The 23415-nt window shown below is 38.3% G+C and overlaps 1 protein-coding gene across 1 annotated transcript in view; it reads right to left on the minus strand.

The window, feature by feature from the left end:
- The window catches only part of ROBO1 (roundabout, axon guidance receptor, homolog 1 (Drosophila)), a 658904-nt gene that overhangs the window by 39420 nt on the left and 596069 nt on the right, over positions 1-23415 (minus strand). Inside the window, exons 10-18 of the mRNA XM_010567233.1 lie at positions 21312-21483; positions 18552-18757; positions 17055-17136; positions 16721-16889; positions 16454-16620; positions 12068-12189; positions 9387-9618; positions 8008-8129; positions 4703-4874 (exon numbers count right to left, since the gene is read on the minus strand). Of these exons, the coding sequence (XP_010565535.1) occupies positions 4703-4874; positions 8008-8129; positions 9387-9618; positions 12068-12189; positions 16454-16620; positions 16721-16889; positions 17055-17136; positions 18552-18757; positions 21312-21483 (1444 nt within the window). The remainder of the gene's footprint in view (positions 1-4702; positions 4875-8007; positions 8130-9386; positions 9619-12067; positions 12190-16453; positions 16621-16720; positions 16890-17054; positions 17137-18551; positions 18758-21311; positions 21484-23415) is intronic.

The raw sequence follows: 23415 nt of genomic DNA on the forward strand, positions 1-23415 counted from the left end.
CTAGTGAACCCCTCATTACCAAAAATTTCCAGGAACATTATCTTAGAAGCCTTTCTTTGAGAAGGGTATCTTCCCTCTCCGTAATAGTCCTGTGAGATCCTGAATGATCAGTCAGGAAAAGAGACCTTGAACTAAAAAAAGTACTTTTTCTTTATCCCAGGAAATTTCTGGAAGCTTTGACTGATCTATAAATGGTTCATAATCAACATTCTTGTTCCTGCTTGCACTCCTCGGGGAGACATGCCAAAATAATAAGTGAACATAAACATTCTACAGCAAAGCGCATCTTACTGCCAGAGCAGCAGCCGCAGCATTTTATGTACTTGAAAATGCCTCAGAGTTGTCGGAGCAGGCTGATCCCACAACTCCCTGAAACCAGCATATTATCACAGTGACTCATCCCTTCTTCTTCTACCCCAAGATAAGAGCCTTCTTTTTAATCACAGATAATGTTGCTATGGCTATTGCTTACAAGCTACCCGATTTGACTGTCTTGAAGGTCTGTTTCAAACGTCAATGAAAACTAATTAGGATTTGCATCAAGAAGAACTGGGACTTCTAATTCTCTAATGTTAAATATTCATATAAATAATGTAAAATCTAACATTTAAGATGTTAAATGTTAAATAAAAGATTAATATACAATTAAGATTGGAATGCCAAAGATTCAAAAAAGACAGGAAATTCCAGGTTCACAGGTGTGAAAGCAACCTCAACTTTGCCCCGTACATGTACAACCTATGGAATGGTACTTTTCCATATGACTGTCTCATTCAGGATACAAAATGTACAAACAGTAAGTAGGAAGTTCTAAGTTTTGTTGACATTGCTAATTCTGGCAATTCAAAATTTCCGAAACACCTGGAATCTGCAACGTAACATCTGAGTGTTTCCTCAAATATATGTGCACGATGCAATATGAACGTTATTTGGTAAAATATTACCAGGTTAAGAATATGCAGTTTTGTCTCCTTCCTGGTTAAATACATTTCCAAAACTGGAAAAATATCAGTTTTGCACTTCAATCTTGTAACATACAGTTTGAGGAGACAACACTGAACTGGTTTGGAAGGGTTTGCTGTGAGGGAAGAAAAAAAAGATTACTTTTTTTGAGTTGTTTGCAGGCCATAAGACAAAAATAGCAACAAAAACCCCTTACAACTATCACACTAGAAGTACTTGAAGGGCTGACAGAATAATATCCCTGAAGGCATGCTAGCTAGTTCACAAATCGCATCTCCTAAATGAAGCAATTAGAATAGTAACGATTCAATGAGACTTTCTTGTGTTTTGTACACTTGAGACATCCACTGGCTGAATAACGCACTCAATATTTACAATAATTGTGCAGACATCTCTTAATAAATAACTGCATACCATATATTCATACAAATTATGTGTTTAAGAGTAACATTAACTGCAGCTGTGGGGCTTCTCAGAGCCGGTACCCTGAGCAAAATATATTGCAATATGTTGCAGTTCCACTGCTTATTTGCCAACAAGCACAGGTAATACTGCCAAGCTATCATAGGTAGTAACCCATCACTGTACAAAAGTTAGGTTAGAGATCAGCAAAAAGTAATTTGTTGTGATAATTCTTAACTTTCTGGACAAAGCATTTTTGTACATAATGTCCCGAAGATACCAGTCATGACAAGAAAAAACAATTCTGTCAAAAGTCTATGATTTTTTTCTCCACAGCACAGTATTATAAGCACAATATAGTGAGCTGTGCCTAGCTCTCATGAAATACGAATTTTTTTCCTTAACATCAAAGCTCTTGCAGTCTTTCTTTCTGTAAATTATCAACTTTTCTTTTAAAACAAACAAACAACTGGTTTTCCAGACCTTGGAATTCCACAGAAAGCTTTAAAAGGTCATTCAAAAGCCAAGAGGAAAATTCATAACTCCCAAGGGGAGTGTTTTAAGAAGACGCATGATTTTTCAGTTGATCTTAAGATTTTAAACGCTGAAAGGTGACTTTTGAATAACAAGTAAGTATATTGTTGGTTTGTCCCTGGTGGCACAGGAAGTCTGGGGTACTGCAGCTCAGTGAGCTGCTTCATGTCAGCTGAGACATAGAAAATGAAAGAGCTCTGATCTTACAATTTGTACCTGTCTTTGTAACAGGTTAAGTGTGTGCACAAGGTCAGTTATCACAACTCAGCTGATGCATGGGACTGCGATTGCATGCCTCAGCTCTCAGAGAATCCAATGCCTCCTGTCCTCCCGCCTTGTTCTGGAAGGCGCCTCAGAAAGGTGAAGCTTCCTCCTGTCACACACCCAGCCGAAACTCTGCCCAGGCATTTCTCACAGTCACAAATTCTGGAGCAGCCTGCACAGCACGCAGACTCAAATATGAGGTTGCTGTGCAAGAGCATTGGCTGCACCAGGGAAGAAAACCTCTTCTTTGGGTGCTCCAGAGCCAGCCACAACCTTGCCTCATAGTTTTGTAAGAAAAACACATTATAAGGAGATAGATGTTTGATTTTAATGAAAAGTTCTTCAAAAAAGTAGAAAGTGAATATCTAAATCACATAGTATATCCTGTTTCTACACACGGAATTCTTAATTAGTTAAAAAAAAAGTAAGGACTATACTAATTCATATACCAGGAAAAGACTTCCTGGAGCAATAGTTAGGATCAGTGACAGAAATGCAGAAACCTGAAATTGTCAGTGGCAAACACGCAGTTCCTAGTGCATGTAGTTACAGGGAGTTAGGACTCTTTCAAATCTTCTAAAAGTAGCATCCTTAATTGTCTTTCCTCCTGCTCCCTGGCCTCCCTTCCCTCTCTCTGTAGCCATGTAATTTATTGCTGGTAAAAAGTGCCAACTGATGACATCAACAAATTAATTTTCTTTCTTCAGAAAAGCTACCAGAAAACTCCAGTGTCTGCTCCACCCCCATGCTGGGAGCACATCCAAGAATTAAGAATGCGCTTCCTTGTGGGGGCTGTAGGAGAACTTGTATCACAGGGCAGAGCTAGGTAAACTGCAGCCATTCTTCTGCCTTGATGATTTTAGGCTGATCTGTGCTACTAAATGGTACTCCTCTTAAATTTAAGTACTAATTTTCAGCAGCCTCCTGCAGTTGCTGAAATGGCTGCAGCACTGTCTATGTATTTCTTGGTGCTGCTTCTAGCGGCATGGATCTCCACAAGACTCCTGTTTCCAAATCTTTGCCATGTAACAACAAAATTATGGGGTTTTTACTACAGTATATGTAGATTTGGTCCTGCCACTTAATTAGAAGCAAGAAGTACAGACTATGAAAGCAAACCCCAACCGTAAGGAAATATACAGATTCTACCAGACTTGCACATTTGAGCACCCTCTGAGCTGTGTGATCGCTTCATGCTTTCTAACATAGTGTCAGTAATGGCCACAAACCCAGAAGGTGGCAAAAATCTTACCCCAACAGTCTCATTCTTTTTTTTTCCACTTACCAAAACCCCAAAGTGATAAAGTTCCCTTATAAAATTCACCTTCATTTAGCATTCGCTTATCATCAGAGAAAAGAAAAAAAAAAAGTGATTATGAAGTCTTTGGCTTTGAACATTGAGGTTACCCCATTATTTTATACTCATAAGCCTCACTAATTTAAAATTTTCAAAATCTAAGCCATATAGAACAAACTTGACTTTGACTGGAAAGCTGGCTGTAGGAAGCTGTGAATGGAAGCTGGCTGTAGGAAAGAACAATCCAAATGACTATGGGGTTTTGCACATATTAATGGATTATCATATAAACTGTGTGTAATTTTGTTGTAAAATCTCTATTAATATGTAACTGGGAATCATATGCCTGTATAAGTTAAATTAAAGATGACCTTCATTTTAATAGCCAAGGAAATGTACATGTAATTTTCCAGAGAATATATTAGTCGTTCGGTCTTGTTTTCACATGCAGTAGTTATAGATTTTTAAATATAAAAAGTGAAATAACGAGGAAGATCTATTAATGATACAGAGATAGACGGACATAAGTCCAAAGCAACATGCTGAGTTTGCTTTCACAATTATATACTGTAATGATAAGGTATTTTGATACAGGCATACTGGTAAACCAGCATGTGACTATACCTAAAGCTACTTTAAATAATCTTCAGCTAACCAATAGCAAAGATGCATTTCTCCCAGATACATCCAGGATCAGTGCCGCTGATCTGCTTTTATGGCAGAGAAATGTTTGGTGTAAACGAAGTTAGGAGGTCAAGATTATTGCAAATCATCTATGTACCTGTTTTTCCTGTACTCAGGTTATTTACTAGCTTTCACACATAGTTGATATTTATTGCGCTTAATTTTAGCATGCTCTTGGTTTTTTCTTCAATAAAGAAAGATAAAATCTGATCAAGACAAATTACATCCCTAAACTAAAGTGAGCCAACACTTAGTGATTCATACTCCTCTACATTTTTTATTACACTAGTCTTAAGTGTGAAAATTCACTTTGAAAAATCAATAACCAAAAAGCACTGCTGAATTGGGAGATTAAAAAAACCTGTGTTGTTATAATCCCATCTTTAGAATGCAGTTCTAAGGCAAGTTTAAAACCAGAAGTGCCAAATCCTGCTATTCCAGAGATCAAGTAACACTATCTGTTTCACTTGTCTTGAAAGTATTTCTGGTGCCATAAAAGACAAAAGCAAACAAACAAAAATCATTGAAACCAAGAGGCAGGATTACCAGCAGGCTTACCTAATTGGATAAACTGGGGATCGCTTTTCACTCCAGGTCCTGCCCCAGTACTTGCTGCCACTTCCACGCTATATCGAATGCCAGGAACTAGGGAGGGGATGACTACAGAAAAGGTGGAACCATCTACCGTCTTGTTTATATGGTATCGACTTTCATTGCCAAGACACCAAACCTGCAGGGAAGTAAGTGTATGGTACATGTAAATGTTCAAAATTCAACACCGAAGGATAAGTAGAAGGAAGGATGACACATTCCTTTCTGCTGGGTAAAGAAATCTAGAATTTGGCACTACGCTAACATCTACAGTCATGGATTGCTGTCCTAGGCACTGTATGAATACTGAAAAGATATTCTTGTTCCAAAGAGCAGCTCCAACCACTAGAATTCTTTGATGGGTTTATCATAATTCATTTACAGTTCAACCAGTGACATCAGTGCTAATAAAACTAAAAGCATTAGTAACATGGAACAAATAAGGGAAGCCCGGTAGCCAAGAGTCATTCATATAAACAACAAAGTAAGAGCATTCAGTTAAATGAATTTGCAATTCTCTTCTTCAAGAATCATTTGTCAAGCAAGGCTTTCTTCACTCAAGTTCAAGAGCAAGTCTTTCACCACATAACATCACAAGAGAACCAATGTCATGCTAGAATCCAAAAGTTATCTTCTTTTTTTTTTTAAATGGCAGCAAGAGGCAAGGATTGAGTAATATGCCATCTTCTATTGAGAGACAGAAGCACAATTTCAGATCCCAGTTTTTGGTTAAGGTCAGGACGCAGGTCTAATGACTTCAATTCACCACTTTATGAATTACATCAGTGATATTAAATGATTGGGAGAAACAATATGATGAGATATTTTTATCTCTTTAGGCCTGCATGATTGTAAGACCCTTTTTCCTTCTCTGGATGCCAAAGATTGAAACAAGGCTAGTGGAACACTGTGAGGATCTGAAATGTGTTTAAAGGTCCTTCAAAATAGAATTCCACCACAGCATATACATAACTGCTGCCGCAGAGCAGATCAGAGCACACAAAGAGAAGAGAATCTCCTTTTTATGTTCTGATACTAAGCAGAGAGTGTTTCAGTCAGTAGTAGTAGTATAATTATCAGTAGTACTGCTCTTAAATCCTAAAGGATAGTCCAAGAAAATGCTCTTATGTAAATAAGAACTCGATAAATTGAGGAACAAAAGATTTAAATCTACATTTTGACTTATGTAATTCTCACAGAATTCTTACTGCCACCTTGTACAATGGTGTATGTTCAAACAGTAAAAAAACTGTTACGTAGTTACAACTATGCACTACAAATTCATAAAGACGTTTTGTTCTTAGGCACTCAAATACATGGAGAAATTCACAAAACAAGAATGTTAGGTTAAACACCAGGTTGTTCAGTACTTGCCATACTATTGTATATGTATGTATGTATCTATAGTATATTGTATTGATACCTAAACAGGCAAGTGAAAATGAACTTTTAGAATGTTATGAAGGAAGAAGGAATTCACATTAGAATAGACACATAAGTGAAGAAAGAATTAGTATAACAAGAGAATTTCTAAGTTCATGCTAGGGAAGGAGGGAATGACTTCTGCTGTGATTTGAATTTCTGCCTTTTTGTGTGTGCTACTGACACTTCTTCAATTAAGATGGTATCCTCCTTCCTATTTATTTTATCCTTTAATTAAAGTAGGTACACTCTTGCCTTAGATCTGAGTTGCTGAGAAAACAAAGACTTCCCCCACACATGTGTACCTTTTTTTCTGGGAGAAAACATAGGAGATAGAAAAACAAAGAGGAAAGAAAAAAGAGAAAATTTTACAAGACTTCTATTTGTTTTTTTTCTTGTTATTAGTTCTTAATCTTAAATCACTGCTTCTGCATTTATTTAGTTTTTAGACAGAAATATTCATTACATGTAGCAACTTAAACTGCAATTACATATATATTCATTGTGTGTTTTCTGTCCATGGTGAAAAGCACAAAGGAAAATAATGGCATCCACACAATAAATGTAGATGTGAAACATGCCAGTGTGTCATCTACTGCTACACAAGCACTACAAGACGCTTGCTCCTGTACTTGACAGCCTGTTACCTCTGAATGCTAGGAGGTATGTTAGGTATTATATCCACTTGGAAATGTGAATTTCCTGACTTTTATTGTTTTGTCCTTACAAGTTTAACATTCCTCTGATGCAGCTTCTTGATGGAAATAATTCCACCTCTTCAGCTCAAGGTCTGTCTTTAAATAAAATAACTTTGCAAGTATTTTTTTTCCAATTATATTACGTATTTGAAACTAAGCCATAAACTGATTTTTTTACCAATTGACCAGGTTCTGAAAGGCGTTTTATTGTTCTAAATTGACCATGAAGCTTAGTGATCGCTTCCCTTTCCCATTTCTACTGAAGGAAAAAAAAAAAAAGGCAGAATGAGTTTTGGTGGCTAGGAATATATGTCTATAGCACAGTGTTTTAAACTGAAAAATAGCCAAGGCATTCTCGTTTGAAAAATTTTCTCAATAATGTGCATTTGCAGGAGACTGAAACCAAAAATCCTGCCTCTCTGTGGCTATAAAGCTTACCTGATACCCACAACTAGGCATTTACAATGTCTGTAGCTCGCTTAGGAATAATAAGCTTCATTTACTTTGCTATGTAAATTATCACAAAACAATTTGAACTGAAAATAAATACAGTGTGTGTTGCTAAAAGAACAGCAAATAATATTTCGTAATGTATTTACAATTTGACAAAAATTGAATATCATAATGCGAACTGTATTTGTGTGAAAAAAAAAAATTTCTACACACTAAATGAATTTATTATTATACAAGCACATTCTTTACTTGAAAGTTTTCCATTTGTTTTAACTACCCAGTTACGCATAACTTATTCTGATCTTAACACTGTTAATTATTATCCCTGAGCTTTTCAACTCATTAAGCCTGCTTATGTTTATTACCTTGGCCAATGTCTTTTGAGTCACAAAACGGTTCTCAAACAGGTATGGTTCCCTCTCTACTTGTGTGTGCATTTCTCAAGTTATAATGAAGGCAAGAAGGCAGTTGTTTTAATTAAGAGTGTTGACCCTTTGCTTTGATTTATGGAGGCTGTTTTAATTGCCTTCTACCATCTAGACAGAATTCCTAAATATGGAGTTTGAGTCAAAGAAGTGATTTTCTATCCCGTTTGCTCTGACTAACCAGTAGATGGAGCCAAGCATCCACGAACCACCTCATCTGTCACTACCCGGCCAATACCCCCTCTGCCAGGGGACCAAGGCGTGCCAGCAGTACCTTGTATTCTTGAACCATCCCGTTCTGGTTGTCCTCGGGGGGCGGCTGCCAGGTGACCACAATTGCCGTCCCATTCCCATCGTTCTTAGTTACTGAAACACTCTGAGGTGGAGCACTAGGAGCTGTTTGGTTGGAAGGAAGGATTGAACGGTTAAGTTTGCCACATGCAGCAGTGAGCTTTTTTAAGAGGAAGATCGTTTCTGGGCTACACAAATGCACTCTTTTATGCCCCACCCTTCATTGAGGGCAGTTCTTGCCCACAAGATAAAATGATACAGAAGGAAAGTGTGTGAACCTGCAACCAGGCTCATAAGTTCTGCTGCAGTCTTGCTTGGCAGGACAGGAGAAGTCACACTCATCACCAGACTCTCCAAACTCAGATACCCATTACCTGAATGTCACAGTCCCAAGCAGTGCGTTCCTCACTGGTCTCAAATTGTCTCACCCAGGATCAACAGTTTTGAACGATAAAGTCTATAAATTGACCCCAACAGAATGCTAAAATGCAGTTCCTCTAGTGTGTAAATAATAATGAGTAATACAAAACTTACTAAAATCAGGACAGAATGTGTTAATATTAACACATTTATAATAATAATTTATGTTTTGCATTTTAAATAGTCTTTCTAAAACTGGATGCTTAGCTGATGCTTAGGATTAATGCAGTTAAGCACACCTCTTGAACCACTCGCAGCAATAAACCAGACCTACACAGCATTTGTACTGGGGAGGGAAGAGAGAAGGGGAAAGGTGACACATCCCAACAGAGGCACTGAAATCCCTGTTCAGAGGCACTGGCCATCTTGCATACTCATTATGCCCGAGCAGCAATAAAAGGAAGAGCTTCATGAACCTTCTCTTTTTAAGCACACATATGAGATGGAAATACATAATTTAGTCCACTATATCTGTTGCCCTCATTCATCTTTTCATTTTGTCTTACTGATTGATCCAGATATAAAAGCCTTCTAAAAATGTGGTTTCCATTCCCTCAGCTACAGTGCTTTGATGATTTCTGTGGTGTCTGCTATCTACTCAAGATAGTGATTAGCAAGTGCTTGAATCTGACAGAAGTCACTTGTGACCAGACCATGAACTCAGCAGGGAGGAGTGCACACTGCAGTGAAGATAAAAAGCGCATTTCCCATTGTGTGTTGCAGGGGGCTTTTGCACATCCCTCTCTGTCTCTCCAGCATCGTTCTGAATATTTACTTCTGTGTCACCAAGCAATTCACATAATCATCAGTCCAACACAGCCTCCTCTGCTGTCTCTAACAGCACGCACTTCAAACAAAATCAAATAATGAACGTATCAGAGGAAAGCAGGCCAGACTACTACTTCAAAAAGAAAAGATGAAGACAGTCTGGCTCCTACTTGCCTTCTTCCAGGGTCTTTGCAAATTTCACTTCGCTATCTGCTCCCTGAAACTCATTAAAAAAAGGGCGGGCCTTGATTTCGTAGTTTACACCTTTCTTCAGCTCAGGAATGATAACGCTGTTTTTGGTTGGAGTCCTCACTTCAAAGATCAACCACTCTGACTCTCCATAGGATGCTGGCGTAGGTCGGTACAGAATTTTATATCCTTGAATGTACTGGGATTGCTGGTCCACCTGGCAAGACAGCAGAACACACAACACATCCTTTGACAAATATGAACCAGGAATGATGTCTGTGACACTATGCGCAGTCCTTGGACTATCCATTCATTTTACTCAAAGTAAACAACGCTGCCGAAGCAGATGAAGGCTCCTTGCATTACAGCAAATTACAGGCCTGATTCACAAGAGCATTATCTGTTTGAAGCTGGTAGAACTGTGCTGGTTTCCGTGGATTTATGAAGGCATTAAAGGGGGATAATGGAGTTGTATAATATGCCCCAGCTCTGTAAAACAGACAGCCTTTGCATCTGCGGAGCAAGGGGAGCTCAGAGCAGGCCAGACTTCTGCCCACCCGAACCTGCCTGTCAGGACAGGGGGCACATGGGGGAAGGAGGGCGGTGAGGGCAGCGGATCTACAGCTCCACAACTCAGGGTGATGAATACAGAGATCAAAGAGAGAGCCTGCCAACTCTCCCGAGGTGTGGAAGCCTCCCAAAATCCATGAAATGAGCACTGCTTCCTGCCTGCTTCCTTCTGGAGAAAGCAAATTGAAAGGGCAGCCAGCTGGCACTATCTCCATCACTGTGATTAGGCTGGGCTCTGTCAGAGAGCAGATTTGTCCAAGCACTTCCTCCATGTCCACCCACTCAACAGAAGGTTCCTCTGCTGGAGGGAAAGAGCTGTTTTGAGAGGGCTCTGAAGCGGCTCATAAAAAATCAGTATGGTAACACAGATGAGACTTGGAAAAGCAGATCAAAATGATACCCAGTGGTCCTGACTGCTTTTTAGACCAAGGCCATTTTGTATCACACATATGGAGAAAGAGATCTTAATGTAAACGAGGGTGGGACTCAATGTGTTTGGCTATAGCGGAAACAGAAAGCTATCTTACAGAAGCGATCTCTCACAGAGCATTCACTACCTTTCAAATACCGGTTTCAATTTCTGATGAATAAGAAAGTCCAGTAACAACAACAACAAAAATTCTTGAAGTGCATCAGATTCTCCCTATTCTCAAACAGCTCATACCGTGATCTAATAAAACTGTTTGCTTGCTATTTTACCCCAAAAATCAACACATTTCATTTTTAATAATCACATAAAGAATGCGTTAGCTGAAACTGAGGTAATGCTTATTTTTGAAATTGCAGAGAAGCCACAGGCCACCCAAGAGACTGACAAAAACTGCCTGTCTGGAAAAGGTTGTTCTGTAAGTAAAGGTCAAACAAAATCGTGCTAGGACCTTCAAAGATGTTTTAATGTTATTGGTTAAAACAGGAGATTGCCTGCTGCAGGTGGCCATACAGTAGGTGACAGTGTAATTACCATGCAACACAGCAGGTATTATTTGTGTTCTTGCAGCACCGAGGAGCCCTGGTCATGGACCAGGACTCCACTGGGCTAGGGCTCTGCTACAAAGTCAAAATGCCTTTTGTTCCTGTTCAAAATGTTCTGCCATGGCATGGCAGGGGCTACACCCTGTGCCCTCCTGCACTGTCCCTGCCAATATATTGACATGTTCAGATGGAAGTCCTAAAAAGACCTCAAAGCTCACTCCCTTTGGATTTATTCCTGCAGCTGGTATAATTATTCCCCATTTCTTCTTCATTCTGCATTCTATTTTAAAACTGCTCTTCTTTGAATTACATTTTCTTACCTCATTGCTTGGTACTTGCATTTTCCCGTGTTGTTCTTTCTCTTCATTTCTACCTCTTGATTGCCAAATGTCTCCACAGTAAGCCATTTCTAATCCTTTCTTTCACTGAGGCCTCCACCCTGTAAACCTACTTGAATCTTTTTCATGTATGTTCCAATTCCCCTTGCTTCACGACTCCTACGGTATTGTTTCCTCACTCTTTCATTTCCTCCGCTATAACCCCCACACGGCCAACTTCCTGCTTCCTCCCACCAGAACAACATCAATGCAACATCTGAAAACTGTTTGCCCTTTTTGTCTGTTCTCCCTGTACTGTGCGTACTCATAGCACCGTGGGAAAGGAGAGGTTCATATGAGGCTATATGGGTTTCGGTGCATGGCTCAGTATGTATGGAGGATGGATGTAACACTTTCAAACAGAATTATGCAGTATTTCTCCCTACTAGTGACTGACAGACAGGGAAGTCCCCATGTTATCTCATTAGGGGACTGTTACACTTCCTACTGAAAGCAGTGCAAAAGCTTCAAATGATATGACTTAAGAAGGCTTTGATCAGTCTTCCACAGGAGAACTCTGAAACTCTCACTGTATTGTAAACAGCACTCTCTATCGAGACATAAAATGGTGAAAATGGGACAAAATTTAATGAAGTAGGAAAGCAAAGCCGAAATAGCACCCATTCCAGAGAAAAACATTTGCAAGCATACAAACTACACAGCTTCTTAAAGTATGACTCCACTGCAGTCAAACAGTACAATTCAGCAATATATATAACCACCTCCATGACACAGACTTATACTTACAGTCCAATGAACTTCAATTGAGGAGGAAGAAAGGATAGTAGGGTTGTGCAGATGTAGTACCACATCACCTAGTTCTCTCTGGACCTGCTTGTGATCCACACCTTGACTTGTTGGTGGAACATCTGTAATAATTTAAGATTCCATTCTTACAAGTATATATGAATGTTAAAATAAGTATACGTAAATACAGATGAATAGATCATAAAGCATATGATGTTATCACCAATAAACTTTACCCTAAGTACTTCCCAACTACATAAGAAAAAACTAAATGAAATATTTTCCTGAACAAATCACCAATGCTTAGGTAGTACCAAATCAATGCACGGCACTTTCTTCAACAGAGAGAAACAGGAGGGAAATACTGCATAAAAATTAAAAACACACTCAGGGATGTCTTTGGTAAATGACTACAGCAGCATCTCTTTATTCTTTCCTGCTGGGAGGAGAAAAGGTTCTATTACCCATTGCAAATTCCAAGAGACCAGGAAACCTATGAAGAACGGCAAAAGCAGAAGCTGTATCTTCAGATATATTAATGGGCAAACTTGCTGTATTTAATTACAAAATAAATGTAACAGCTGAAAAAAAGAGAAAAATGAGTCATGTGGCTGCAGCTTCTCTGATGACAAGTGACTTCAGTAACAGGAGGCAGAGCACAGCTGAGTGCTGTCTGGCTTTTCTAACATTTGGTCTATTCTATAGCCAAAAGAATTGTTCAAATGCATGAAGGGACAAATTAATCTCAAAATACACAATGGTACAACGGAAACATATTTTCTGCATGCAGAGCCCTTAAAAAAGCATATTTAACTGAACTGGAATGACTTTCAGACAAGTATAAAATTTATAGGGCAATCACTAATAGGGTGTCTAAAATACACATGTACTATGGACGCAGAGTAATGTAATGTCTGTATTGATTTCATGTATCTCTCTTTGATCCCTTCATTTTAAACAAATACCATACTGACTATGGCTAAAAATCACAGACTGGGAAATTAATGAAAAGTACTTACAGTGATTTCTCTCTTTCTTTTTTTTTAAATTAGTCTAATTCAAGATACAGAGTAATGCATTACATAAACTTTGCTCCAGCCTACTACTTCCCTGCCTCTAGTGACAAAGACCTCCTCTAGTGACAAAGCAAGATCAGGAAATCTTCAAGGTTTCAGTTCTCTGAAGACCTTGGAAATTTCCATATCTGTCTGCTTACAAGAAGTGCCAAAGAAAGAGTACACAGAAATTGTGTATATATTTATGTGCAACTACAACTCCTGTGATAAGTCACTGTAGGTGTGTAGACTATCTTGAAAGCTGAGATTTGGATAGCACAGTTGGTGGTGATATAGAAGACACTTATTAAATGCAAGTGCAACAATTGTGAAGCATGTGTTTTTGCATGGTGGTCATATTCTCAGTTAGCCACCTTTTGGTCTTGTCTAAATAATAATAAAAAAACACATTGTAAGACTGCTGTAGGACAAGGCATGAGGACAAGTTTCTTTCCAGAAATATAGTTCCCATTTGGGAATACAAAATCAATGTCACTTTGAACTTTTATCATACAGTTTCCTCAACATATTTACAAGAAGATGGGATTTATTCAAAGTTAAAGAAGTAAACTGAGGTTAGCACGCAGTCAGTGGGTGACAAATCTGGATTCTTAGCAAGGAACACTGATAACAACAAAACAACAAAACCAAAAAAACCCTCCACTGAGTCACTGCTGTATCTACATGTAGTATGTTCCTCCAAACAGTTCATTTGTCAGAGTATTTCCCTCCCCCCAAGTTTGAAAGCATTAAAGATAGAAGCTTCGGTTTGGCGAGTTGCCTAAGTATCACCCTCTTAGAAAGTAACAGGAAAGTCAGTGGAATTATTGGTTCTATCTCTGCTAGTCATAAAAGATAAGTCATCAACAATATGAATCAAGCTATTAATAGGCTTAGCCATTTGCACATCTGTGCTATACAACAATACGTGTGTTTTTTCATTTCGGCTCCAAGCCTCCAAGACAGGGACTGTCAGTAAGAACACCCAAGCATGTTGTTGTTAATGTTGGTATAGTGTAAAGATGAAGGTATGTTAGGTTCCTGGTCTGGGCATGCATTTAGGACAAGACTATACCACCCTCTAGACAAAAGTGAACTGGGAAATTTTTGAACTTACTTAGCAAGACCACAACTTACACAAAACTGAAACGGTACTGGAAGAAGAATGGAACTGCTTTAAAGAACTTGACACTTGATTACATTTCTTACTACTGATGAAAATTTTATCTATTGGTTGTTATTTTCACTCAGGCTTTGTGCGGTTCTCAGCTCTTCAGCTCTACTAAATGCCCAGAGGACAGCGAAGCTTTCCCATGCCATTATAAAACATTCAGTTCTGTTGAGTGAACAGAACACTGCCTCATTCGCAGTTTATCAGAGTAAGGACGGTAATCAGTTCATTTGGGACATTCAGACCCAATACCTCATCTCATCTCCAGGAATGAAACTACACTGCATGAAAAATGGACTTGTGCAGAACACTGCAGCCTGCCCGCATAATAACGTGTTGCCCTATTCCCAGGAATACAGAAATCACTAAAAGGTTACTAAATCTCTCCTTGGTAACAGGCTTAGGAACCCATGCAATCCCTATTTTCCATGTGGCCCTGACTCTGCTGTCTATATATATCCACTGAAATTGTCACCCACCAGGAGAAATGCATAACACAGGACAGCAATGTGAAATTGTTCACTCCCCAGGGGAGAGAAGAAAGACTTGCTTTCAGACCAATTTCAGAGAAAATGAAAAGTCGCCAAAGGAAAATGCTTTGTTTCCTTTAAGGAACTTCCTTTCAATCACAAACATGTACTTACTTATGCAAACAAAGAAACAAACATGCAACACAGGCACTCTTAATAAGGCAATGGGTCAATTTCTCCAGTAAGTAGGAAAAGCAGAGAAAAAGAGAGATGATCTCTATGACTTTTCCGTAGAAAAAGAGTATGTCCAGTTTTTCCCTTCTGAAGAATCTAAGTATTTGTACTGGAAAAATGCAGGCTGGAAAGTCGCAATGCATTATTCCCTGTACACCATCATAAGTGTCATTTATTTTCTACAGTGAACACAATGTTATTTTAAATTTTACATAGCCAGATGCAGTTCATAGCTGGACTTCAGTCATAGCTGGAGTCAGCAGATGACTTGTCATCCACTACTACCCAGCCTTTTCTTCCACTTGGCTATCTGTAAGCCTTGTCTCTCTTCCCTACTATTTTACTTTCAATAGCTGAATGTCCTGGTTTCAGCTGGGATAGAGTTAACTGTCTTCCTAGTAGCTGGTACAGTGCTATGTTTTGAGTTCAGTATGAGAAGAATGTTGATAACACTGATGTTTTCAGTTGTTGCTCAGTAGTGTTTAGACTAAAGTCAAGGATTTTTCAGCTTCTCATGCCCAGCCAGCAAGAAAGCTGGAGGGGCACAAGAAGTTGGCACAGGACACAGCCAGGGCACCTGACCCAAACTGGCCAACAGGGTATTCCGTACCATGGGACGTCATGCCTAGTATAGGAACTGAGGGGAGTGGGGGCAGGGGATCACCGCTCGGGGACTAGCTGGGTGTCGATCGGTGGGTGGCGAGCAATTGCACTGTGCATCATTTGTACATTCCAATCCTTTTACTATTGCTGTTGTCATTTTATTAGTGTTATTATTATCATTATTAGTTTCTTCTTTTCTGTTCTATTAAACCGTTCTTGTCTCAATCCATGGGATTTGCTTCTTTTCACGATTTTCTCCCCCATCCCACTGGGGGCAGGGAGGGAGTGAGTGCGCGGCTGCGTGGTGCTTAGCTGCTGACTGGGGTTAAACCACGACACTGTACTACTGAAATACTTTTAATATATTGCCAAAACCTCTTCTTTACTGGCTCATGATGCCCAATTCCTTCAAATTTTAAACTTTTCTCTTTCCTAATGCAGCAGAAACCAACTTAGATTATGTGCTGTTTCTCTCTCTGTCTCAGTCTTAGGCCTTATTTGATTCACCGGACATAATAATAACATTTCCACGGAATTTGAGGATTTGGCATGATAACTTAAAAAATCTGAGATTACTTTTGTTGCTAACAAGAGCTATTCTGCAAGATGGAACTATCTTTGGATAAGAGATACTAGGGTTCCCTTAGGCAATGGAATATGCTGTCTAAGCAGCTTTCAGAGTCTATGTTACAGAGAAATGCAAGTTTAAACACTCTATTTTACTATTTAGTATATATTACAGCCAGGACAGGCAGACAGTTGAAAGCTATCAGAATTCCTTGCATCTGGTATTGCTCAGTCAACTTGTGACAGCCACTGTGGACACCTAAAATATTCAGTATCAAAAGCTTACCTTGAGTTTTCACTGGATCAGATATTTGGCTTGGGTCACTTAGTCCATATGCATTAGCTGCCCTCACAAGGAACAGATAAATTGCATTAGGCTTTAGCCCTTTAACTGCAAAACTCTCTGTTTTCACATTTTCAGCTACAGTTTGCCAGCTGCTACCAGATGCATGGCTAAGGATAAAGCACACACAGCTGCAGGTTAGCACGTGCTTCTTCAATGACATACTATATATAAGCATAAGTACAGCAAGATCACCTGAGACTCATATACCTGAAGGCCTCAATTATGTAAGAGGTTGGCGTTGCACCTGAATTCAAATTTGGTTGCCATGACAATGTTACAGTATTTCTGCTGACATCTGTAACCTCAGGTTTTGATGGAGCACTAGGAATCAAGTTTGGGTCAGTGGGTCTTGGTGGCTGCACTGGGACTCCAAACTCTAACAAAGGAGAGAGCAATGGTGAGTATAGACAGGAAGCAGCTATAAGCTAAATGCTTTTCACATCCGTATTGGCAACTTATGACAGTCAGATAACTTCTGCATTTCAATTTCTGATTTTCCTTTATGTATTTTCTCTGTGCAGAGAAACCCTAATTGATTTACCTTGGACCTCTATGTATGCACTCCATGTAGCTTCGCCACTTGGGGTTGAAGCAATGCAGGTGTACCGACCAGTGTCACCCAGCTGAGTGGGAAAAGAGAAGAATAAATATTTGAAACAATCAGGCACTCAGTGGGCTAGAAAAGTAATTACAGCTCTCTATGTTCCCCCATGAATACGGATAAACATATTAGGCTGCAAAAACTTTGAACCAGTAACTTCTTCCATTAGAAGTTATGATTTCATGTGCTGCAAAATGAAAATGGATACTTATTTCTGATCATTCGTTAAATAATTGGAAAAGCTGCAGATTCTCATTTAACGTTACCTATTCTGTAATGAACAAATTGAAAGCCAATTCTTGTAGCATTTATTCTTTAGTCTGCAGAGGTCCTAACAAATAAATTGAGAAGGAACTCAGATGACAAGACCCCGTGCAACTGTCAACCTTCTGCCTAAGTAATGCCTGGGGATTTGTCTGGACTGCAGCACTGGAGAGCATGTCATCCTTAAAACAAAGCTTAAATATTGCACAGGGCCTTGTACATATGGGGTTCCCTGTGTTAGTATAAATTTCACTCTACAGCAGACCCAAAAAAGGAATCTCCATATGCTATTCTAATCCAGTTCTGCATGTTGGATTATTTGTCCATATGTGACTTAATCACATTTCAAGAGTTTCTTTTTTTTTGCCCCAAAAGAAATGCTATCCTCTTAAGGTCCCAGCCTCAGCAGATGAGCTGAATGGAAGCGCTCAAACATCAGGGGTTCAAACTCTAAGTCAGTGTAGCTTGTAATTGGTAACAGGACAACTCTAGGGAACATAGTAAAGTGATATATTCAGCCTAATTTAAAAAAAAATTACTGCATTTCATACCACAGAAAAGATAGCAGAGATTAGCCAGTATGCTAAAATTTAACAACATTTTAAAACATTTTACAGCGTGTGAGGCATGACCAGCAATACTGCCCAGGTACTTGCTATAATTCCCTAAGGAAGCCAGGTATTTGATAGGTGGTTAACTATTTTAAGCTATGTTTACACTGTTGAGTGAATATGTTCAAACTTCAAAAACTGTTTTGAAAGAGCTGTGTATATCATCTATTACTGCAATATGCTAAACAAAGATTTTCTTTATAAACATTTGAATAATTAGGTCATTTTAATTAGTGCTAAAGCCCAATTTAAGGATTCATCTTGCTGAAATACAAATTTTGCTTTCCCCTTCATGTTATAAGTACCAAATAATTCCCTTAATTAATACCTCTTAAAAGCATTTTTACTTATGAAATCTGAAATAATGTGCCCTAGGCAGAATAAGCCAAAGCGTTAAACAAAAAGAATGAACTACCTGAAAGCATGAAGTATCCAATATTTTAATACATTTATTTAACATTTCATTAATTATAAATGTAGGATTTACTACATCAAAAGTGCCCGGAGGGGAAAAACCGAAGTGAAAAAAACCCAAGAAAACCCATTTGCCAGTTCAAGCTACCTTGGCATATCGGATTTGTAGTGCTCCTGTCTCCAACTGCTTGATGCGAGAGTCCTGGGTAGAAATGAGGATCCCATCCTTTTTCCAGAGGATAGTGGGCACTGAAGTGCCCATGGCCATGCAGTTCAGTACTAAAGTACCATCTACAGCTACAGTCTGATTCACAGGACCCTGTCGAATGACAGGGGGAGGCCGATCTGCAATCACTGCCAGAAGAAACAACAGGAAAGAAATTTCTGCAACTGGAAGCAATTTTCTAATCAGCTAAGCACCAGCAGTTGCTTGAGGCTTTGAAACAAACTAAAGACAATTAAACAAGTAATTAAAGTTGGAGGCATGCATTATTCAGGGCAGGGTGCATTATAATGATGCACAACTACAGAATTTTAAAATGATACACAACACAGTATTTTCAGAAAGTAAAGAAGCATTACATATCACGTAGTGGTATCTGCTAGGCATTCTCTAATTCCAGTGTCTTTATAAAGTGATAATGGAATGAGAAAGGACTTCCCAAATTTTTTGTCAAGGCACAGATTTCACCTTGTTCATCTTCTACCATGTAGCAGGCCTGTATAACAAAATTCATACTTTCAGCACTCCAAGACAGAGAAAAGGAGGTAGGCAGGCAGGGTATAAACTGGCAAATATGTACTTCTTAAAAAAATTTTATTGTGTACCATCAACTCATCTTGGTATTGTTTCCTAATTGGGAGATGCCTAGCAGTAGGGTAAAGTAAACACAAAGCTAATGAATAGGACCATATTAAAAGTTTTCAACTAAGAAATATTTTTCCAGTAGTTTCTGACTTTTAGTTCTATGACGACTTAATCTGTCAACATGACTTCAAAGTCACAAAGAGAATCCCCACAGTGTGTTTGCATCAATTTTGATGCAAATTTCACACAATGAAAATTAAATGTTATTGATGGGTTTTTTAATAACTGTGCACAGAAAGGTATAAAGCAGTCTTAGTATTCATAGAAAAAAGAATGACGGTCTACATGAGTTTTTTTTTCCATTTTCAAATGGATAATCAAAAAAGAGGTAAAAACTATCTTATTGTGTTTCAGTGACCTCTTCTACCTGTACCATCCAACAAGACATGGACTGATGATCTGAAAATAGCTGCAACTTTAAATGACAATCTGTTCAGCAGTGTCATGGGGGCTCACATAACTTAAAAACTGGTTTGGTAGCTGAAATATAAACCTGAAGTTCTGGTAATTTGTGAACATCAGATATTTCTAAATTACTTTTCATAACAACAGACGGGGTGTTAGTACTGCTTTTTTTGGCTAAATTCCAACTTCTGTAATTTCATTTGCATGTTTAAATGACACTTTGTGTTTTCAACTGCATAATTTATCCTTTACTTCTTGTCCCAACCTGTTGCAATGCACTGCAATGCACTGCGAGGCCATTAGTATCTTTCTCTGCAGAGACAGTCAAAATAAGCTCACTTACAGTTTGTATTTGACAAATCTGTAAAGAGCTTTGTAGTTGTCAGTGGTAAAGGACTGACATATCTGTGCTCTATAGGAGAAATCTAATGCCACTGAAATCCATGGCTAATTTAAGTGCCACTGTAGTTGATGGCAACTCCTATTACCGTTACTAATACCAGGGTATCATTCTGCATATCCTGCCTTCACTTTTATAGAAATACCAAAACAATATTGTCCCAAGACATTATGCAAAACAACTACCCATCAGACCAATCCACAGCATATAGTCATAGTAAAGGAAATATATTTAAATTGATTTGATTTTTTCCAAGTTCAGATGGCACAGGTCAGTAACTAAAAACCTCTTAATTTTCTTTTTTAAAAATTTATTTCTCACCTTGCCATGGCCTTCTCCCCAGCAAAAAATGGATAAAAGTGGATTAAGAAATGTGGCTTACCACTTGTGAGAAACCAGAAAGGAAGCAATCCTACTCCTCCAAACAATCTCAATCCAGTGGGTGTTAATAAACAATTTTACTCTGCAGGTTCACTGCATGTTTCTAGTACTGCATTATTTCTATGTTTTCTATAGGGCAAAGGCCTAGTTTATGGAAACTCTTCTCAGACAACAGCTTCCCTCCCTCAAGTCTCTCCACAGACTGCACTTAACCTCTTTTTAAGATTATTATTTTTCCTGTGTACTTTGCTATTAAATGAAGTATTTCTGCTGTTATGAAGTATTTCTGATAACTGGCAAATTGGCCTCACATCAGCATATATTACTGTTTGCAGTCATGCTCCCTGAAGCTTTTTCATCTTAATTTTTTCCCAACTGCTCCTAAAAGGGAACGTATAATAATATCCATTTGTATGTTATTGTACTGACTTGCATACAGGTTGAGTTTTTTTCCTTGCTATACTACAATATTAAAAAACAGGGAAAAAACAGGTAAGTGGAGATGCTAAGCAAAGGGACACACAATAATAGCAATAAAGAGCTAGGCAGCAAGCAATCTGAAAGTAAACTAAATCTAGTGGGAGAAACTAAAAAAGAGCCAGATAAATTAACAGATCTGACAAAAAATCCATAAACTGAAGTATACTTACTAAATACAAAATGGAAACATAGTGTTACACAATATCCAAAATTTTAAACCCCTGACAGAGATGGCAAAACCAGGATTTTTATGTTCAAAGACACATGCAATCTCTATTTATGCAAAGCAGATTTCAAAGTGGTGTCATATCTTCCCACTGCTGTCTTGAAATAAAAATAAAAACTTGTAAATGATAAAATAAAGGTATCATTACCATCAGTAACCTCCAAGTAGGCTTTTGTTATGATACTTCCTGCAACATTTAAAGTCTGGCAGATATAGTACCCAACATCAGATCTCTGGACATTGGTGATAGTGAGGTCTCCTGTCTGGGAAACTGAAAATCGGCTGGATGACTGAGGGGGCTGGTATGAGAAAAGCAGATTCTAAAAGATGTATAGAAAAGAAAGTGTGGAAAAAAGGGTTAAATAAATTCAGACATCAATAATTTTAACTTTAATGTATCTAAACAAATTCATCTTTTCACATTATATATAAAACATTCTGCTCTACGTATCTTAAGCATGTCTATATCTCAATGTGCATAGCTTTTATAGGAGTTTTTGTGATAAAATAGGTGCAGATGTGCATATATAATTGTGCAAGTCTTTTAGGATTGCTCTAACACCCTCTGTGGTCAATGCTGGGCTTTACACAGTTTAACAGGTACTAGCAAAGATGTCATATGTACAGATACCATAACGGTGCAAGCAACTGTCGTGAACCCAAGTAATTTGCTTTAACATCCTTTTTCAGAACTTACTCCAGGGCATTCTATTTATTTCATTTAAATGCAGATGTTGGTTCACTTATTTGTAGTTTAACTTTCGCCTTCCTAAGAATGGAGCAGTTTTTTAAAAAGAGATACTGTTTAGGTTTCTCTAATCATGGTGTTTGTGTTCTATAACAAGTCTTACAATATAGAATTAAGTCCTATGCCAGTTTCTACTTAGAGTGTTTTGGCATGAAGTACCCAGTATTTACTAACAGTGTTCAAGAATCAGAACTGCAATCAAAACAATACAAGTACTTTACACTAAATAGTGATTCCGAATTTCTACCTCTGGCCAAACAATTTCTGAATGAGAATACTTTAAGGTCACAGAGGCTATTTTTTATCTCTCTTTCTTGCCTAACTACCTTTTGCATTTCCAAAAATCATCCAAAGGAATGAGACACAACATCGTCTACTTCAGTATTAGCAAACCCTATTCATTGACCTCTTCCTCCACTTCCCTCGATCATCACAGCTGGTCACCACTCAGAGTCAAAAATAAGCCAGAAAATTTATGTACTACACAACATTTGGCGAAGAAAAAAAAAAAATCCAGGTCATACAAAAATACAAACATAATATACTGGTATACCATTGATGATTATAATCTAAATTTGGTTAGCAGTCTAGTTGTACTTAGATATGTACACAGAAATGTTGCGAAGGGAGTAAAGAAGCCAATCTCTAAGCGTTCTCAATTTCTCTGGCTTATTGTTTTGTAACACAAAGAACCCTGTCATATGCTATTGCACCATTCATTCCTTCATTCACAGGAAAGCCAGAATCCCATATTCCTTCTTTCCTTCCAATAAAGAATACTTTGTGTCACATCCCTCCTTCAAAAGATGACTCTGAAAGAAAACTGTGATTCTCTTGCTGTGCTATATTGTGTTTCACCCACTGGCATTCAAGATCCTTTACAAAGAAGCTGAAAATATTTTTTCCTCCCATTCAAATAAGGAAGCTAGGAGAAAAAATGACCTATTCAGGTATGACCTGTCAGCCAAATGACTGAGTGGGAAAGTAGATCTCCTTAGCCCCAAACAAGAGTCCTATCCATGCAGTGATGCAGATCAATACAGCAAATCGTTTAGTTTGCCAGCCACAGACAAACACATGGCAAACTAAGAGCTGCACCATACACCCAGAGCCAAACTTTCTGAAAATTTGGGAGTGTTTGGGACTTCAAACAAACTTCAGCATTAGTCATCTCTACATCTCTTAAAAGTTCTCCCTGTCAGGCGAAAAAAGATTTTCATAGTAGTGAAAATGTAATGGAAACATTCATGGAATGTTTCTTGTTGTTTCATAGATTTATTTTTACATTCATAGAGAAAATGCGAGATTGAGCAAAACATAGATATCTTTTCTTGTAAGGCTGACATCACCTAGCATGTATGTGACTTAGAAGTCGAGAAATATCCAGTATCTCCAAACTCTAGACTTATTTTCCACATCTTTAAAACAATAATTAAAGTATTTTTCTCTCATGTGACATCATCTCTTCAAGAAACTGCCAGGAAGAAGGGACAGAAAGGCTGTT

This window comes from Haliaeetus leucocephalus, unplaced genomic scaffold (assembly GCF_000737465.1).
Source record: "Haliaeetus leucocephalus isolate CR32 unplaced genomic scaffold, Haliaeetus_leucocephalus-4.0 Scaffold228, whole genome shotgun sequence".
NCBI lineage: Eukaryota > Metazoa > Chordata > Aves > Accipitriformes > Accipitridae > Haliaeetus > Haliaeetus leucocephalus.